Raw genomic sequence first — 20,057 nt, 5'->3', positions numbered from 1 at the left:
ATTACCATTATCCCTTAGTAAGAATGAGAAGGCGAAAATCAACCAGCATTTCCCTGTTGGCTGCCTTCCAGCCATTAACTCAACCGCTTTAAAGGGACAGTGACCAGTCTGGCAGCTATTTCGCTGTTAATTTTTAATCTAGGTCGATTTTCTAGCTACAAATTGTCTCGCAAAGAGTTAATGCATCGTATTTACTTGAGTATTTTGCAGCCCCTACTTTTCTCAATGAATACAACCATTCTTTGAATGAATTACTGTATACTTATACATCTACAGTAAAGCTGTAGGTACAGTCACATTTATGGGGTTATCTAGATGCATAATTTTGATGTTTTAAACGATATATATCATAGATGATCATGTGCAATCATCTCTAGGGAGCACATCGTATATAAAGTTAAGTAATCCAAAAAGGTTCACATTTTGTACTTTCTTGTGCCACATAAGATCGCGTGAGGTACGCTTCGATCCCACCAATGACTGACCGAGGTGGGAGTGGTTCCCGAGGAAGACATAAAAGTCCTCCTCCTCATCGCTACCTCTACCAGCGGCTGTCTAGTCTACGGCGTGGTGCAGGAACACGGTTGTTACAATAAATCGATTAAATAAATTGATAATCATCATCGACTATTGCAAAGCCATGGCTAGCTACCACAAACCCGATGAGAAAACTCTGCAGGGACTGAAAGACGTCGCCAACAAGCTGAGGATCCACTCCATTAATGCGACATGCGCTTCAAACTCCGGGTAAGTCCTTCCATACTAGGCTCAATGATGAGGGACGTTCATTAGCAGATACTAGAAGGCAGAGACCAGAACAGTGTGTTGCATTATACGTGCTGTAGCCTTTGGGGTCGGTCGGCGAGCACGCTGGGGCAGAGCTCGCTGTACTCGCGTGGGCCATTAAAGGCACGTGCGGCTCATAAACATATGCACGGGCTCTATCCAATGAATGGTTGATAAAAGTAACAGAACATGGGTCCTCATCTTCATCGTCTTACTTTGTAACTTTTCGGAGCATTCAAAAAATCAAAAATCATCAACTGGTGTCATTGAGCTGAGGCTTCTCTCGCCTATCGTTGTGTGGGTGTGTTCAGTATGGCGGTTGTACTTTGGGTGTAATGAAAAACACTTGAACGTAGTCATTATTTTTAAAACGTGGCAAACTAAAAGGGAACGTGATATAAAATGGTCGTATTTCACTAATGTTCTTCTTCCTAACTCGAGTCACATGCTCACGAGAGGGTCATGCGGTACACTTGACGTTGATATTTAAAGTTATAGCGGCAGGGGATTTTTAACCCTAAACAATGTTAGTGGTAAAGATAAACCATGGATGATGCTCAAAATGAAACTGTACAACTCCACCTGGAAAACCAGTTTTTTTTATTGTACTTCCTTAGTCATCACAAAGGACAAGGAAATGGACTGTTCAAACCTATAGTTGATACCGGCTCACCAGGAAATGTGCTGTCTGCTCTTGTCTTTCCTAAAGGTGTTTCAAGTCTGAGGAACTGATTTCTGTCATTGCTTTGATCATTCACACACGTGTGATGCACTATTTCAGCGTAGACTGCGTTGCACATCGTCCAATAGTGTAGTTCCAATATCATGTTAATACATCCTAAACATTAAGATTGACGTAATGTTGTTCGTCAGCAGGATGTTGTCTTCCCAGGAAGGACGTGGGGTAAAATATCACTCGCTTGCTAGTATTGTGGAATGGTTTTTGGAATGTAATTTGACACTCGATGTCTCAATGTTTGAATAAGATAACCTCGTGTGTCCCCACAGTGTGTGAAATATTGACCCCTTTCAGATTAACACACATAGGGAAGTTAACCTGTTATGGACCAAGGCATGTTTCTAAACCTGTCTGATTTCAATATTGAATAGCCACAGTCCCACAGCATGTTCTTGACATTTTTATGCATAATGGTTCAGTTAAGGGTTGCGCAAGACAATTTAATAATTTTACAATTTAACAAAATTTGGTTAAACTGGTCTTCACCGACCTGGATTCACCTATTTAATCTAATTGTTATTGGCCAGTACCTGCTAGACTAGTTGCCAATGAAGGAATATTAGCTGGATTTTTTTTTCCCAGTAAAGCATGGGTTGGTGTGTTTTAACAATGCAGCTCTTCTTGGGAGAGTAAACTGCTAACTTGTGTTTTGCCCCTTTTTGTCCAGCCATCCGACCTCATGCTGCAGCGCAGCCGAGCTCATGTCGGTGATGTTCTTTCACTCCATGCGATACAAAGCCGCTGACCCCCGCAACCAGTGCAACGACCGTTTTGTCATGTCAAAGGTTGGCACGTTCACATGAAGTCCACAATCACTATTTGGTGGATGGCAATCATGTGCTTTTTCTAAACAAATGAAATCTATTCCTAGGGCCACGCTGCACCAATCCTGTATGCCGCCTGGGTAGAGGCCAACTATGTGAAGGAAGCAGACCTGCTGAACCTGCGCAAGATAGACAGTGACCTGGAGGGGCACCCTACACCCGTGAGAGATTCAACCATGTCATGTCCCCGTTTCCATGATTTCAATATATTTGTATTATTTTTATGAACTGCTGCTCCTTTTCCCACCAGAAACTGGCCTTTGTTGACGTGGCCACTGGCTCCCTGGGCCAGGGCCTGGGGGCGGCCTGCGGGATGGCCTACACTGGGAAATACTTTGACAAGTCTAGGTGAGGTTTTATTCAGAGCTGGACATTTCTTATGGTGCTGAATCTTGCTGAAGTATTTATCCACCTAACCAGCACCCACGTGCATCACCCAAGTGGGTGCTACTCATTGGTGGTGGTTAGTGAGGTCCCCCCTTCACTGTAGGCGTCTTTGAGTGTTATTAATTATTATTATTCTTCATGTTTAATCTGTTTTTCTTTTATTCCTATATTCCTAGTCTGTTTTACATAGTTTTGAATGATGAATATGTGCTCTGTAAGGTGACCTTGGGTGTCTTGAAAGGCGCCTCTAAATTAAATGTATTATTATTATTATTATTATTATTATTATTATTATCTACATGTGAATCCGAACCGCTAAGATCAATGGGTAGGACTTTGGGTTGTGGTGCGAATTTCTTTACTATTAAAAGAAAAAGGTATAATTTGGTTCCTAATGTTGTTTTTCCCCTGTAGCTACCGTGTGTACTGCATGATGGGTGACGGGGAGTGCTCCGAGGGCTCTGTGTGGGAGGCCATGTCCTTCGCCTCTATCTACAAGCTGGACAACCTGGTGGCTGTGCTGGACGTTAACCGTCTGGGCCAGAGTGAGCCTGCACCCCTTCAGCACGACATGGAGGTCTACCGCAAGCGCTGTGAAGCCTTTGGGTGAGTTTCAACAGGTTGACGCAGTGGCGCCATCTCCTCTTCCTCCTTTAACTTCCTTATGAATTTCTCGTCATTATTTTACCTTCTGTGTTGATGCTTGAAAAATGGCTTGATTATTATTTTTCAATAAACAAAACAGAATTCTCAGACGGATGGCTATGGCATTTCTAACAAATGACACTGAAATTATAACTTGTAAATCTTGCTAAGGGCAACCTGTTTTATTAAAAATATAGTCAAACTAAAATTGGTCACATTGTTCTGAATTAACCACTATTGTTGGGTGTAACATGAGTAACCATGGTGATGTCTCTCGGTGTAGGTGGAACACGTACGTTGTGGACGGCCATGACGTGGAGGAGCTGTGCAAGGCTTTCTGGCAGGCCAAGCAGGTCAAGGACAAGCCCACCTGCATCGTGGCAAAGACCTTCAAGGGCAAAGGACTCAAAAGTAGGCCGGACGAACAGGGAGTGGACCGTGCTCTAGCGGCACCTAAAGCATGTCCTCCTTATCTTCGTATGCAAAATCCGGCTCACGCGTTCCTCTTTCCCTGGGTGCAGACATCGAGGACTTGGAGAACTGGCACGGGAAACCCATCCCCAAGGACCGTGTGGACGAGCTCCTGAAGGAGCTGCAGAACCAGATCCAGGTGCCCAACAAGAAGATGGTCGTCGAGCTGCCCAAGGAGGACACGGCGGTGGCGGACCTCTCTCCCATCCGCCTGCCCAAACCCCCAGCATACAAACTGGGAGACAAGGTACCCCATGGGCTCCCCTCCATGCCGGGCGGAATTTAACTCGGTCTCTGCATGGCTGAAAATGTGCTTTTGTACAAAAGAGTGTTTAAAATATGATCAGTAAAACAACCATTTTTGTATCCCAAGAATTTCTAATTTGGTCGTCTGCAGACACTTGATGATTATTTTTTTCCCTTAATATTTCCTCTGGTCTACCTCCTGTTCTCAGTTTGCGACCCGGCGTGCGTACGGCGTTGCGCTGGCCAAGCTGGGAGAGGCCAGCAAGAGGGTGGTGGCCATGGACGGAGACACCAAGAACTCCACCTTCTCCGAGACCTTCAAGAAGGCCTTCCCCGAGCGCTACGTCGAGTGCTTCATCGCCGAGCAGAACTTGGTAAATCAAGCCCCCTGCAGGAATGATTCTACCTGCTCAGCTTGAAGCCCATTATGTTTCTTGTCTCCTTTCTTGTCTGTATCTGCCTTTAAAGATAATGGCATGCATTGCCTGTATATTGTAATCGCATGAATTGACATCGTGGTAAAAGACAAGTTGCTGAAAAGCCTTATGCTAGTTCGGGTCCTTCTTGTAGTTCCTCTTTATAAACACCAACCATAATCTGCTCCAAATTGTCTTAATCTGTTGCTTGTCCTCATAATCCCAATTAGTTTACTTATCCTTGTCTAAACGGCCCATTTGTGTTGCACCCCAAATCCAATGTTGCATACTAGTGTTTGTGACTTGGCATGCATACATTTTAGGAACATATACAATATAGGAATTATACATTGTCTAATCATTTAAATTCTTTAATGATCACCTCTTTTGAGCTGACTTTCACCTGCATTAGGGTGGCAGTTTTAATCATTGAGTGTTGGTTTACATAGTTAGTTTGATTTTGAAACTACTGCTGTTGCCTGCAGGTCAGTGTAGCCATCGGCTGCGCCACCAGAGACCGCACGGTGGCGTTTGCCAGCACGTTTTCAGCCTTCTTCTCCAGGGCGTACGACCAGATCCGCATGGGTGCCATCTCCCAGTCTAATGTCAACCTGGTGGGCTCCCACTGCGGGGTCTCCATAGGTAAGCTTCCGCCAACCAGCACTTCCAGAGCTCTCATTTAGAAATGGGCCAAGCCGAGGGACGTCGTACAACTGCACCTGTAAATAATGGAAGGGTTTGGCTTATTTACTGTAAATGAAGACCCATGTCCCCGGGTGTCTGGTCAAAGCCCCCTGTCCACTGACCTTGGTTGGGCTTGTCCCCAGGTGAGGATGGGCCTTCTCAGATGGCCCTGGAGGACCTGGCTATGTTCCGTGCCATCCCCACGTGCACAGTCTTCTACCCCAGCGACGCGGTGTCCGCAGAGAGGGCGGTGGAGCTGGCGGCCAACACCAAGGTGGGTGTTCCCCTGGCAGCCGGCCTATCTCTCTATCTGGGATGGGGGTGTAGCGTAGCGGCCCAGGTTCTCATGTGTCGTGCCTTTGTCTTGCAGGGAATCTGTTTCATTCGCACTAGCAGACCAGAATCAAAGGTCATCTACGCCCCAGATGAGAAGTTTGAAGTGGGCGTGGCTAAGGTAAGTGCTACACTTTGTACATGGTTATAACAAATAGACCGTGTATGTCGATTTGACGGGAACTTGACTTTGTTTTTCTGTAGGTGGTGCGCCAGTCTGACGACGATCAAGTGACGGTGATTGGAGCTGGTGTGACTCTGCACGAGGCGCTGGAAGCTGCCGACATCCTGGCTAAAGAGGGTAAGTGACTGGTGCCATCTAGTGGCAGTACAGAAACACTGCAGTTTCCGCCGACTCGATCGCAAGCTTGTCTTAATGCAGGTCTTTGTTTTAAATAACCATGGCCTGAAACGATAGTCTTGTTTTTAAAGTAGTAATCGATGACGAGGTTTACAGAGAAAAACAATATAAAAGCCTTAATTTATTTCAACTTGGATCTCTGGGTTACTGAATGACCTTTCTGACCTGCCGGGTGTTCCTACTGTTCTCCTCCAGGGAAGAACATCCGAGTGGTAGACCCGTTCACCATCAAGCCCCTGGACGCTGCCACCATCCTGTCTGCCGCCAGGGCCACAGGCGGACGCATCATCACCGTGGAGGACCACTACAAAGAGGGTACGCTCAATTTATTTTTGTTCTTCAGATTGACTGCAGGGCTGTACCATCAAATCATTTCCACGACCACGTTTGTTAAGAAAAAGACACTTCACCTCCCAGATATGCGCGAGTCTGACATTACACTTTAGTGGCATATTATTACAAAGTCTGATTTATGAGACACCTGCTACACTTGACTGTACCGCCATCGTATGAACAGTGCTCGGGTTCCTCCCAGCTACTGGTATTAAATTTTGGCCACCCTCACTCTTATCCCATCCTCCCTCCCCAGGTGGTCTCGGGGAGGCGGTGCTGTCGGCGGTGGGGGAGGAACCCGGCGTGGTGGTGACCCGCATGGCGGTGAGCGGTGTGCCCCGCAGCGGGAAGCCCCAGGAGCTGCTGGACCTCTTCAAGATCAGCGCCAAGCACATCGCCCAGGCCGTGCGCCAGACCTACGCCAACTAGAGGAAGCGGAGGAAGGAGCTCTCCACGCAGCACTTCTGCATTCCTCATCCACCGACTCCCAGCAGCTAAATCTCCCGCAGAACCTTTTGACCTCACCTAGTACTCTGGCGCCCACTTGTGGCATTGACTACCGTGTGCAGCCTGTAACTTCTAGTATCCGCTACCCAACCTTTGTGGATTTCAGTAATTCAAGACTGGAGGGAATAAAGGTTTTAATTTGTAGTGCCCTAGCTAAGCGCCATGTTAACTTTTCTTATTCTGTAACCCACCGCAACCCTAAAATGACCTATTTTACAGCTGTTTTTGTTGGTTTCCTACAGCTTGCGGTGTCTACTTATTTTCCATGCACTTGTTTGTATATTCACATGTTTTTGTTCCGTCCAGGTTCTGCTCTACTTGACAATACACTCAGCATTCCACTGTTCGCTTGCTGTTCATTCCATTTGGTGTAGTGCTGAACACTTGGTGGTCCTTGCAGAGTTGAACCGACTGTGTACTATGGGTTGTTTGTGTGGCTGTATGTACTTGACTGCTTTAACTGTTACTAATGGTGGTGAAAATTTGATCTGTCATCTGGATTGCAGTGCTGCGTACCGAAATAAAAAAAGACTTGAGAAAATCCCCACAGTTGTTTTTGAATGCAATACTAGATATTTAATCTGGAGTATAAAAAAAGAACTAGTGCTGTACCAGCAGCAGAGCTTGTCAAGTGCTGCCTGAAAGCCATTCTGGTCTTTCGCTGGAACCTAGGTCCACCAAACCTGAAAGGATGCAGTAGCCTGAGCCAGCCTTTCGTGATGTCATGGTGACCCACTGAAACTTGAACAGGTGTTGAGACCAGTAGTGATCGGTTTGCATCCAACTTGGTTGCCAGTGAGGAAGCAGGAATCTCATGACTACAGAACACAAACTCTTGTCCACTCTCTTTCCTTTGGTTCTCACCTTGTCAATTTGTTTGGGCTTAATAGTTTCTACCAGTACCTCACCCCCCCCCCCCCCCCCCCCCAGTCTGTAGACCTTACCAATTCACACTTCACATATTGCCTTATTTAGCCTCATTGACTTGAACTGCAGGAGGTCCCACTGACCCTGACCTGAGCCTCAGGTCGCACTGTCTGCAGTAGGTGCTACCGATCCTGAGCCTCAGGTCGCACTTCCTGACCTGAGCCACCGGAAGACGGCACCCAAACCAGGAGGAGCTAGCAGAACAGCAACGTTTTGTTTGTGTGTGATTATGGGTCATTAAGCAAGAGAAGAGGTCCAGCCCAGAAAGGGAGCAAATATGACATTGTAGTGTATGATTTAGTGAGTGTTGGGTAGTGTTAGTGTATAGTATTTATTTTTATTACACAAGTAGTTCCTTTTCTTGAAACTTTTACACTTAACCCTAATAGTTGAACGAGTAGGATTCATACTTCAATCTTGGTAACGATCAATTTAAAGGACTTTTGGTTCTGCTTTGGAAGTGTTTATGGTTTATCCCCTGGGTTGTTGCAGTTTACCTTGGGAATACAGGTCAAGACATGGGTGTTTCAGAGTTGAGCGGAAAACGGTCAACACGGCGTCGTTTACAGCACGGCTCTTTATTAAGTGTTCACTTTGACCATCGACGTTTACTTGCAGTACTAAGAGTTGTGTTCGCATCAAAACCCAACCCCAGAATAACTCAGAGTAAAAAAGCCCAATGTCAACATGGAAATTGTAGCAACTGTAGCAGCTGTTTGTGATCCTCCCAACACGGCCGTGTGTGTACAAGGTCAGCGAGGCACATGAGTGGGCAGTGAATTGAGGTTCTACCCACAGTGAGAACAGCAGTTATGCCCTTCTGTCAGTCGGGGGGCTGACTCAGCGTGTGTCTCCGGCCCAGGGTGTGGACACTGCACTGTCTCTACTCCATCGCACTGCGGCTACTGTATGTAAACCACAGCTCCTCCTTGTGTGTACTCATACACACAAGGAATCTTCCATTTTTTTTCCTTTTTTCATACAAAGATGCCAACAAGGGCCCTAGTCAAACAAGGAAGGCTCCAGCTTGAACTGCGGCTGTCTAGGCGAGCGTGTCTAGTCTACATAGCTGGCTGCCTTGCTCGCCGCTGGGTCGGGGTCATGCTCCCCAAGTCAAACCTGCGGTCAAGGAAGGTAAACACAAAAAAGTCCACCTCGGTTGGTATGTCCGAGTGCTGTGCCTGTCCACAGTCTGACAAGCGTGTGTCATGAGCACTATTGTGTTGGAGACAGCTCTTGCCTTGACCGCACTTGTGTCAACGTGAATACATCTCTACCCCCCCCCCCCCCCCACCTCCTCCACCCTCATTCTAGGTTCTTCCATACGGCGTAAAGGGTGGGAGGAAGAGGTGTGGTCTTGGGGAAGCTTGTGTTTACATTGTGTTGTCATTTTTTTTTCCCTTTTCTAACCTTGCTACCTCCTACTTACCCTTTCCAAGATTTCTGTGTTCTCTCTATTTTCAGATGTCTTTCAGCCGGGCAGGTGCTGTCTAAAGAAGAGAACTCATAAATTCATTCTTTGACTTTGACTCTTTCAAACCAAGTCCTTGTATTCACAAGGCTCCAATGTTGGTGCCAGGGTGTAAGACATGGATCTGCTGCCTTACTCTCGCTGTTCTGGTAGTGTCTGTACGTCATGCGGATGGATCGGCCGGCCCATCCGGGCCGAACGTGTTAGAAATTGAAATGGCCCCCCTACCTCTAGTAATGCCTGGAGTATGGGACGGTCAGCAGTCAACCTTTCCGCCTTCTAACGGTACGTTGATTTGATCAAGTTCAGGTCCTTCATTTGTGTTTCACCTCTCCACTGGGCCCCTCTGGGATTCCTATGACCTATCCATTGAATGTGTACTTTGGCTATGTGTTGATTTAATTTGATAGCAGATAATATGACAAATACATTAATGAATGACATTAATTATTGTAACTAATATTCATATGGATTTGAATGATAGATGTTTAAAAACCTGGTGTATTTCTCTGGGCAAACAAGGGTATGCCATTGAAATGTGTAATGTTTCTCTCTGATTGGCAGCTGTGAATGTAGAAAAAAGTGGACATGACCATACCCAAACTGGGGCAGAGGAGAAGGAGGAAGGAGCACCACTTGGGATGGACCTCCAAAAGCTGGAGGAGCGCAGGAAGAAGAGAGGAGCCTGGGGCATGAGGAGACACGCTGCTACTGTTGAGGCCACTGCATACAGACTGGTAAGGAAATCACACTTGTATTATTATTGTCAGTGAGATATAAATCAGCCTGAGGATATTTGTAAACGCAAACTTCGTGTTAAAGTGTTTGGTCGTTTAATTTTCTGTTTGAATGTCTCAAACATCTCACTGCTTTTTAACCATAGCAATGAAGTCTGAAGTCAGCGGAGATAATAAGCGTTGACTCTTTCATGGTGGCTCTTTCTTGTGGTTCTAGGCGGGCTTGGGGCGACCCCTAGCGGGCTGGAAGAAGCACAACAGTAAGAATCAGCTAACTGGGGCCCTGATGTCTGTACTAAAAGAGCTTCATACAGAAAAAAACCGGCTGCTGGACGCAGAACAAAACACAAAGGGCAAGAATGAGGAGGAAGAGGAAGAGGATGATGATGACGATGAGGATGATGACGACGAGGAGGAGGAAGAGGAGGAGGAGGAGGAGGAGGAAGAGGAAGAAGAGGTTTGGGTTCTTGCAATGATCTTAAAAACAAAGGGCAGAGCGGCATATTCATGATACCTTTTTTTTAAGTATTCTTATTATTAATGAGGATATTTTTGGTTGATCTATTCTCTGACAGGGAGAAGGACAGGAGGAGGAGGAGGAAGAGGAGGAGGAGGAGGAGGAGGAAGAAGGGACTGAGGTCCCCTCCAATATGACTCTGGCAGGCTTCAATAGCTCTCTCCCTGAAGCGTGTCAGCCAACCAATGGAATCATCAGCTGCAGGGGGATGGGCCTGGCGTACCTGCCAAACATCTCTGACCTGGAGGTCACACAGCTAGACCTGTCAGGTGTGTTTGTGTGTGTGTGTGTGTGTGTGTGTGTGTGTGTGTGTGTGTGTGTGTGTGTGTGTGTGTGTGTGTGTGTGTGTGTGTGTGTGTGTGTGTGTGTTTTTTTCTCTAGGTGTGTGTATGTGTGTGTGTGAGTATGTGTCTATGTGTACAGATATGTGTTTCCATGAATGTACATGCACAGCAGATGACAGCAAATACAATATGTTATGCATATTTAAACTGCACATTGTGCGGTTTACTATGCCTATGCCCAAAAAAGTGGGGGCAGGATATATATATATATATATATATATATATATATATATATATATATATATATATATATATATATATATATACTTTAGTAGCTTGGGTGTTTGACTTCCAGCTGAATTGTCCTCGGTTTAAACCCCAATTCCCTTTTAAACCAGTAGACGTCGTTAGCTAAGATGTGTGCAGATTAAATATATATTAATGACATGTATATCTAAAACAGGAAATCCTGGTCGCAAGTCGCTTTAAATAAATTCATCGCCCAGTGTAATTGACGCATGATGAAGCTGAAAATTAAGATGATGATGATGATGATGCCGACCCCATCGGGACGGGCTCCCCCTGTTGTCCATCCAGAGAACAACATCAGCCACGTGGCTCCAGCAGCCCTCTCCGGTCTACCAAGGCTGGAGACGTTGGACCTGGGCAGCAACACTCTTGTGGATGAGTCACTCGGCCCGGATGCTCTGACCGTAAGACCCAGCCCTGCCACCCTGCTCTGCTTATTTCACTGAACCTCCTGTCAAACCGCTAACTAGTGACTTCACTGCGCCAGTCCCAACATATCTGTCGGGCTTATATTCATGTTCAGACAGCGTGGCCTTTGTTTTGCTCTCTTTTCCGTTTTTTGACGTTCTTTTGTGCGTCTGTAATTCTGCGTCAACCGCCTGGGTTCATGCATACAACTCGGCTCGGCTGGCTGGGGGCTGGGGCCAGTGCTTCTGAAACGGTTTTCGATTTTTCTTTACACAACTTTATGGAGAAACCAACCAGCACAGGATTTGATGGCGTTAAACGTGATAAAAAAGTATACATATAAAGATATGCCCATTCATTAGATTGTATTCATTATAGGGCAATAAAAAAAAGTGCTGTATTTTATGTGTGATTTCCATAGCAGCTCTGTGAGACCGGTTTAGGAAATCCTTGCTAAGAATGTCCCCATGCTGGCAGACTGAGGATGACCACAGGGGCCCTCCGACCACAAGGGCCAAATCGAGACTCCCACCGCAGATCCTCACCCACACTCTCAAATCAGCCGCTGTCCCAGGCTATAGCCAATGGCTGCGTTGGCCCTGGGGGGACACAGCTGTAGCCAATGGGCCAGAGATGAAAAAGGCGAATTATTTTAAGAAAAAATGAATATATGTATATTTTGTCTTTTAATGGTGTGCTCATTTCCGAGTAATGACAGAGGGCTGGTGAACTGGATTGAGGCATACTGGTTGAGATCTGGCCAAACGGCTTTTAATGGCACACATGCACCACACCAGCAGCCAATAAAGGCACACATATAATAAAACAATTACCCCGAAATACTGGATTGATGGTCAAAGAAAGACATCAGTTTAGTCCGGAGAAATCACATGAGCCGGTCGTGGCGATTCTTGCGTTAGCCAGTGCGAATGGACTGGAAAATATCCCCTTTGCATCTGTGTCTTACTTTCCATTGAATTGTTGTCCATGCTGTGTTGCGTCTCAGAACCTGACCTCTCTGAGGAGGCTGATCCTGGACGGGAACCAGATCACCATGGTACCGGCCGTCCTGCCGCCCTCACTGGTGGAGCTGAAGATGAACCGCAACGCGCTGAACGCTCTCGACCCTCACTCCTTTACTGGTACTGCGTGTGGGTGTGCTTCTGCGTGTGCGTGCTTGGCTTGCGCTTATTGTTTGTATATTGTGTCATTGTCATGAGTGGAAGAACGATAGAAGAAACTGAAACTGATTGAAGAAACTAATCAGATATATAGGCCTATTCATTTTCTATTCTGACCCCACCGTCTAGGTTTGGGAAATCTAGTTTCTCTTGAGTTGCGGGACAATTCCCTGGACGACAGTACTGTGTCTCCCTCAGCTTTCGAAGCGCTAGAGAGCGTTCAGGAGTTGTATCTGGACGGAAACCGTCTGCACTCCATTCCCTGGGGCCTGCCCAACACAGTACAGGTCAGTCCGATGTTCATCCAGACAGTCTCCTCTGTGTCCCTTTGTTCCGTCGCTGACCTGCTGTGAATCATCTGTGTGTGTTTCTGAAGGTTCTGGGCCTCAGCAACAATCTCCTTGAGGGAGTATCAACGGAGGCCCTGAGTGGGTGTATACATTTAAAAAAGCTGGATCTGAGTCGTAACCAGCTGCGCGATGAAGCTATCGCTAGCAAAGCCTGGATCAAACTCACGTAAGTCTCCATTCAATACTATGGACGAAACGTTGATCCACCATTTTATCTATTATCTATCCATCCATCGATCTATCAATCCATCCATCCGTCCGTCCATCCATCCATCCATCCATCCATCCATCCATCCATCCATCCATCCATCCATCCATCCATCCATCCATCCATCCATCCATCCATCCATCCATCCATCCATCCATCCATCCATCCATCCATCCATCCATCCATCCATCCATCCATCCATCCATCCATCCATCCATCCATCCATCCATCCATCCATCCATCCATCCATCCGTCCACCAACCTAACCATAATTTCCCCCTGCGGGTCCTGCTATCCCTCCACTCAACAGCAGAGGGGGTACTTTGTGTGTCGAACACATCTTATTTCTCTCTTTGAGAATTTACAGGGGAATTTGTCTCCTTGGGACCCACACAAAAGTTTCAAGGTGTGTGGGCATGGGAGGGAGTGCTGGTTTGATAATCTTATAACATGTATAACTATATTGTATTGTACAATTTTTTGACCCTTTCATCCAAAAAATCCTATAACACCTTTAGTTCATATGTTAATTCGTTATAATGGGTGGGGACTCCATACCCTGGCAGTGTTAAGTGTTCTACTGTTCCACACTTTGACAGGGGACCCCTGACCTCCTGTCACTCAAACCTATGCAACGAGCTAGGCTACCACCTGGTGAGCTTATTAGTCACCCTGTCATTTAAAGAGAAGTTTAAAAGAGCTTAAGAAGACCGCAGATTTTGATAAAGTAGCGAACACCTAAAGCTTGACTTCAATCCAACACACTAAATTCACACATTTGATGAGCAGACAGGACAGGAAAGGCTAAATAGACACCAACAAGACCCAAAGGGGCCGAGTGCCACTCACATGGTCACAATGGGCTTCGCAGGACATCAAACCTGTAATTAGATTAACTCAATAGTGCCACTTGGGTTGGATTCCCCCTTGAGGTTCTTTTTCTCAAATGCAATATTACTGAGTTTCTATAGCTGTCTGTCCTTGTCTATGTCTGTATCTTCATGTCTTTGTTGGTATGTCTACTTTGAATGTATGAGGACAGATGTACATGTCATGTTTGTAGGGTATTCATGGATATACTTTACGTGTGTTATATAACCAAAGTAGCATCAGCTGTCTGCCCTTACGGGCAGAACTTATTGCTTGGTTGCTTGTATCTGTATGCACCTAGGTCCATGGTATGCACACAGCACGTGACTCGTTTGCACACACGCACACATACGCACGTACACACACACATGCACACACACACACACACACACACACACACACACACACACACACACACACACACACACACACACACACACACACACACACACACACACACACACACACCAAAAAAAAAAGAGGCTAGAATATGACTTTTAGAAATTTAGTACTAAAATGTGTCTTTAGTACAAAATAACCAATACACATAGGTCAGAATGGATGTAAATATGTATATCCATGTATTCCTCTGGATCAATGTGTTAATGTGGGTTTTGGTTACATCTTACATTGTTCGCCCTCACCCAGTTCGGTTCAAACATCGGAGCATTCATGTGCTCATACAAATTGTGTGGCACGTTGGGAGAATAAATCCTGTAGTTTTGCACCATCAACCAAATTACTCTTGTTGTTTAATGAGTCACGAGTGCAACATACGTGTCTTTATGGCCAAAGCGTGGCTATAAAATAAAGTCCTATGAGTGATGAATAATTATTATATATCAGACTCCAGACTTCCTCTGTGCTAAAGGCTATATACTGCTCATTAAGTGACTGTATGAGGTGCGACCGAGGGGATTAAACATCAGACAATCACATTCTACACCTTCTATACAAACTTGTTAACTCTTAACTTTAATGCTTAACGTTCACTTCATAACCTCTCCATACTCCCAGCGCTGGGCCCTCCATCTTATTGCACTGTGAAGTTCATTGGCGTCACTTGTCCCTGAGTAGTAATTGGATCGGCGTGTGTGTGTGTGTGTGTGTGTGTGTGTGTGTGTGTGTGTGTGTGTGTGTGTGTGTGTGTGTGTGTGTGTGTGTGTGTGTGTGTGTGTGTGTGTGTGTGTGTGTGTGTGCATATTTGTACACGTGCAGAGTACCACCGGGGTTTGGATAAGAGTGTCCTGCCCTGCTGTGTTCTCTAACCAACAGCAGCTGCCTGGCACCTCCTGGCCATCCCCAGAGCTCTAGCGCACGCTCCAACAATTTAAACTAACTTCACGGCGGTTCCTGCACTCTCTAACTCAAAATCCTGATGTTTTCTTGGCTCCTGAGTAATACCAAATCACCCTCATCACTTCCAATTCGCTTTGATTTCAGCATTGCATTTCCTTCCCTTCTTGCTTGCGATCTCCCAAGGCCCGTGCTCTCGCTGTGCCTTGTTGGCACCTCAGTCCCCCCCTCGTCCACCCCCCACCAGCCGCCCCAGGCTGCACTGCACTAAACCAGATCACATTTTGTACAAGTGGTTTCACGTAATAAAATATAAACTATATCGACGAGGCACCACATGTTGATAATAACACACCAAGATCCTAATGAGTTCCGAGCACATTACGCAACTGAGCCGGCTTTCTGTTCTCTGCACTGGGAGACCTATTGTCGCGCTTTATCTTGGTGTCATCATGTGATCTTTCAATGTTTTCCTGTTTTCCAGTGCCCTGGAATCATTGGATTTGTCCTTTAACCACCTGGGTTCGATACCCGAGAACCTGCCCCGCTCCCTTCTGCATCTAACCATCCAGCACAACACCCTACGCCACATCCCTGGCTTCTCGTTCCGCCACCTACGACCGGGTCTCCGCACACTGCGTCTGTCCCACAACGCGCTGGGCGATAAGGGCGTCGCACACGTCTCTTTTGTGGGAGCGTACCGCTCGCTGACTGAGCTCCACCTAGACGACAACGGGCTCACGGTGGTGCCGCGCAGCATTCGGCAGTTTAAAAACCTCCAGGCCCTGCGGCTGGATGGCAACCACATCAGGTAGGAACTGGGCTAAGCTAGCCCCCTTCTGCGCCATGCAAGGCTACCATTATTGGATTATGTAGACTTGGGCCTAATCCAGTAGACTTGGAAAAGACGAACTGCAGAACCACAGCCAACTCAGTAAATTAAGTCCTGTCTTTGGTGCCTAGGGCCTATGGACACAAACAAATACAATGATTCCCCACAAAGCCTTTTTTTCTATAAAAAACGAATACACTTTAACTTAATATTCCGGCCTATATGCGATAAAATCAGATTGTGTGGAGTCAGAACCGCACAGAGCCCCAAATATATATGCAATATAAAAGGACCACTGTTTCCTCATGCCTGGGAAACAAGGGCCCAATTAGGGCTCTGCACACATAATCTCAGACTAATTACTCAATCACCGAGCTGGACTTGGCCTTATGCCCAGAATATCTAAAACACTCACATCCAGGTGCACTATTTCATGTATTCTACCAAACATGTTACTACAAAATATCACCTAAGATAGAAAATAGAGATGCACTCATTTTGGGGGGAATTTCAGAGAGATAAAACTAATAATAACAATGCATATGGTATTACATCTTGGGGGAGTATAACAGCTCTTTCTGAGCATAAAACACAAGTCATATGACTGCAAATGAAACTAGCTAGCCAGTTTCACTCACACTCCATTTTTCTTGCGCTAATTGTGTTGTGTATCTTTCATGTAGTTGAGCTATTGTGTCGCGTATATGTCATGTTGTTGAGCTAGTTGTGTCGTGTATATATAATGTTGTTCAGCTAGTTGTGTTGAAGATGTCATGTGGTTCTGCTAGTTGTTTTGCGTGTATATATATTATATATATATATATCATGCTGGTTGCATTGTGCGTATGTCGCGTGTGGCTGAGCGGTGTCGTCAGGTATAAAGTGGTGCACATGTGGTTGTGTAACCCCCAGGACGGTGAAGCGGTGGGCTCTGTGTCCTCCACGTAACGCGGGCTCCAGCCTGACCTCGCTCCACCTGGAGAACAACCTGCTGAGGGAGGACCGCCTCCCCCCCAGGGCCTTCTCCTGCCTCCCGGACCCCCAGGGGCTGGTCCTGCAGCCACAGAGGGCCCCCACGCCGGACCTATTATAGGCTCAGTAGAGCACGACCTTAAGGCTGCTGAGACGTGCTTCTGTATCTGTGAGTCTGCATACGTATGGCCAGGATTCTTGAGAGCTGGGAAAAGCCAGGCGTGTTTTGGAGAGCCCTAATGATGTTAGCGATAGGGACAGGGGGTCGGCCGATGTTAGCTCGACCAATGATACATATCACCTTCCAGACACGTAACGCACCCAGTCGTACTAGACACATTTAGTCCCAAAATGCCCAGGGTCAACTGCAACCCCCTCCACAGAATGGCGATCTTTGTGACGTAGTCTATGGCCGGATGCTGACTATGATTTGGTTAGCATCCGGTGTATGTCAGCTATCCAAGTGGTCAACAATCAAAACAACCCCAAAACCTCCCTGTCCTGATAAACAGCCACAGAATCTCTACTTCATCATCCAATGCTCTACTCTGAGCTCTGCGTTCATCTTGTCTGCTTAGCTTGTTCCATTACTCAAGAATCAGTTGTGTGTGTGTGTGTGTGTGTGTGTGTGTTTTGTGTGCAGAGTGCAGACATGTGCATAGGTGTCAGTCAAGACACATGTAATGTTAACATACTCTGCAAAGAATGTGTGCAAAAGCGTGTTTTAGCATTCTTTTGGCAATGCAGGTTTATTTATATATCGCCACCATTCAAAGTGCTTTTTTAGGTAGGAAATCACATTTTATGTTTTTTTTTGTTAATAAATATATACTGCTGCTTTCACATCTGTATCCTACCAAGAATCAAAGAATGCACATCCGTGTCTTTTTGAATTTCATTGTCCTGTATTTGGATCCTGTGATTTAAAAAGAAAGAAAATTCTTGTCCAATATTACTGTCCCTTTTTTTGTTCTGATTATCAAATCAGACGTTTCCACAATATGATTGCTTACATTTAAAATATTGCATTTTTGTAAAGTAGATAGTCCAGGGATTTCAGCTCTCAAGCTGTGTTACTCTCCTATAACATGAAGCCAAGTGAGTCCAGGATGGCTGTTTGGTCCAGGGCATGTGGAGGTGGTTTTTGGGGTATGTGGAGGTGGTTTTCTGGGGGTGTGGAGGTGGTTTCTGGGCATGTGGAGGTGGTACTCCTGGGACATTTTTGTGGATAAGTGTCTGGATGTCTGGGTTGATAAATGAGTAACAGGATGTGCATATAGCTGACAACACAGGATGCTAAGGCAAGGAAATAAAACTTAATTTAATTAGGTCATCTACTTAATGAGTAAGACCAATAGAATGGGAGACTATTTAATTCATCTAAATCAGCAAGGACTTATAGAATGAGAAACTATTCAAGTCATCTCGTAAATCAGTAAGGACTCATAGAATGAGAGACTATTTAAGTTATCTAGTAAAGCAGTCAGGACTAATAGAAGATATTCAATTCATCTAATCAGTAAGGACTAATAGAATGAGAAACTATTAAAGTCATCTAAATCAGTAAGGATTAATATAATGAGAAATATTCAAGTAATCTACTTAATCAGTAAGTAAGTAAGACAGGACTATCACTCATAGATGGGTTACGTGTGCATGTGTGTTTGTATATGTGTGTTTTTGTGTGTGTTCTGCTGTGTGGGCTTGCATATATGAGTGCTTGTGTCTAAGTCTGTGTATATGTGTGTCATTTTTGTGTGTGTGTGTGCGTGAATGTCTGTGTTTCTGCATCCATGTGTTTATTTGCGAGGCTGTATGTGGTGTGTGTCTCAGTGTGCAAGTGTATGGGATGATGATTACAGTGTGTGTGGTGCACAGCAGTTAGGTTGGGTAAATGTGATGATTTGGCTGAGTGACATGGAAACAGCAGGCAGGAGGTTGATGGGAAGCAGAGAATAGAGTCAGGAGGGCCATGGTTAGACGTTCCCATGAACCATTTAACCCAGTGATTGCTCTCGCAGCGACAGTACACGAGATACAAACACCCAGGTAAGGGTAGCATCCTCTATATAATGTCAACTGCAAGTCCGGTCAGTTAAAAGCACAAAGAGGACCAGAGAGTTAGCCTTGGGTTGAGCTGAGATAAAGTGGATAGAGAGAGAGGGGAGGGAGAGAGAGAAGAAGAGAGAGAGAGGGAAGAGAGAGGGAGGTAGAGAGAAGGGCGGGAGAGAAGAAGAGAGGGAGAAGGGACAGAGAGGGCAGGGAGAGAGAGGGGAGGGAGCTAAAGAGATGGAAGGGAGAGAGGGGAGAGAGTGGTTAAGCAGAGTAGAGGAAGCAGGGAGCTGGAGTGCGTTCAGAAATCTCTCTGAGACGTGGGGGGGGGGGGGGCTGCGGGGTCCTGCCAGACGTTTTCACACAGTGACTCCACGTCTCCCAATGTTCCCCCCAGCCTCTTTAGTTCTCCTCAGCACATCCGTCCCCTCACTCCCGCCCTCCGCTTCTCTCTCCGCGTACCCCCTGCTGCACCCTCCTTTATTTCCCCCTGCCTCTTACCCAACACTTTGAGACAATGCTCCATTCTTCTGCGCAGGCTGTTTGCCTAGCAAGCTCTGTCAGTAATGCGGGTGGGATGCTCGCAAGAGCGATTAGTGTATTGGTATGTGTCTGAATGGTCTTTGCATGTGTTAGTCGCCTTGTGTGTGAGTAGACATGTGGGTATGTGTCTGAGTAGGGTATGTGTGTGATTGGGTTTGTGTGAGTGGGCATTTGTGTGAGTGGGTTTGTGTGAGTTTGTGTCAATGTTTTACTGCTTATGTTGTGTGCGTGGGTGTGTGTGTGTTTATTTTAAGTTTTTGTGTGACTGCATATGGTACGTTGTATGTATGTATGTGTGTATTTAAGTATATGTTTTCTGTGTGTTTAAGGGTCATTATACACATTCGAATATGTGCTTGTGGTTTTTG

General features: G+C 45.9%; 2 protein-coding genes across 2 annotated transcripts; both read left to right on the top strand.

Annotated features, from left to right (window-relative positions):
- The first annotated feature begins 516 nt into the window (after positions 1-516).
- Positions 517-7,273, top strand: LOC130382830 (transketolase-like). Its single transcript, XM_056590753.1, has 14 exons — positions 517-747; positions 2,193-2,310; positions 2,397-2,510; positions 2,600-2,697; positions 3,151-3,342; positions 3,665-3,792; positions 3,903-4,099; positions 4,308-4,472; positions 5,000-5,156; positions 5,342-5,472; positions 5,569-5,652; positions 5,736-5,832; positions 6,088-6,207; positions 6,482-7,273. The coding sequence occupies exons 1-14, from the start codon at positions 641-643 to the stop codon at positions 6,652-6,654; spliced, it is 1,881 nt and encodes a 626-aa protein (XP_056446728.1). The 5' UTR covers positions 517-640; the 3' UTR covers positions 6,655-7,273.
- Positions 7,274-8,739: 1,466 nt separating this feature from the next.
- LOC130374684 (extracellular matrix protein 2-like) lies at positions 8,740-18,033 on the top strand. The gene is made up of 11 exons (XM_056581976.1): positions 8,740-8,793; positions 9,124-9,415; positions 9,695-9,867; positions 10,085-10,330; positions 10,443-10,653; positions 11,266-11,381; positions 12,392-12,527; positions 12,696-12,853; positions 12,943-13,082; positions 15,775-16,101; positions 17,035-18,033. The coding sequence occupies exons 2-11, from the start codon at positions 9,226-9,228 to the stop codon at positions 17,213-17,215; spliced, it is 1,878 nt and encodes a 625-aa protein (XP_056437951.1). The 5' UTR covers positions 8,740-8,793; positions 9,124-9,225; the 3' UTR covers positions 17,216-18,033.
- Positions 18,034-20,057: the final 2,024 nt, after the last annotated feature.

Source organism: Gadus chalcogrammus, chromosome 1 (genome assembly GCF_026213295.1).
Source record: "Gadus chalcogrammus isolate NIFS_2021 chromosome 1, NIFS_Gcha_1.0, whole genome shotgun sequence".
NCBI lineage: Eukaryota > Metazoa > Chordata > Actinopteri > Gadiformes > Gadidae > Gadus > Gadus chalcogrammus.
The sequence above is the reverse complement of the archived record's forward strand: the minus strand, read 5'-3'. Positions and strand labels throughout refer to the sequence as shown.

Excerpts from the sequence above, each read along its gene's own strand:
- LOC130382830 (XM_056590753.1), top strand. The coding sequence starts at position 641 with ATGGCTAGCTACCACAAACCCGATGAGAAAACTCTGCAGGGACTGAAA. Across the intron at positions 2,511-2,599 it reads TGGAGGGGCACCCTACACCC|AAACTGGCCTTTGTTGACGT; the intron begins GTGAGAGATTCA and ends TTTTCCCACCAG. Across the intron at positions 4,100-4,307 it reads CATACAAACTGGGAGACAAG|TTTGCGACCCGGCGTGCGTA; the intron begins GTACCCCATGGG and ends TCCTGTTCTCAG.
- LOC130374684 (XM_056581976.1), top strand. The coding sequence starts at position 9,226 with ATGTTGGTGCCAGGGTGTAAGACATGGATCTGCTGCCTTACTCTCGCT. Across the intron at positions 9,868-10,084 it reads AGGCCACTGCATACAGACTG|GCGGGCTTGGGGCGACCCCT; the intron begins GTAAGGAAATCA and ends TTGTGGTTCTAG. Across the intron at positions 10,331-10,442 it reads AAGAGGAAGAAGAGGTTTGG|GGAGAAGGACAGGAGGAGGA; the intron begins GTTCTTGCAATG and ends ATTCTCTGACAG.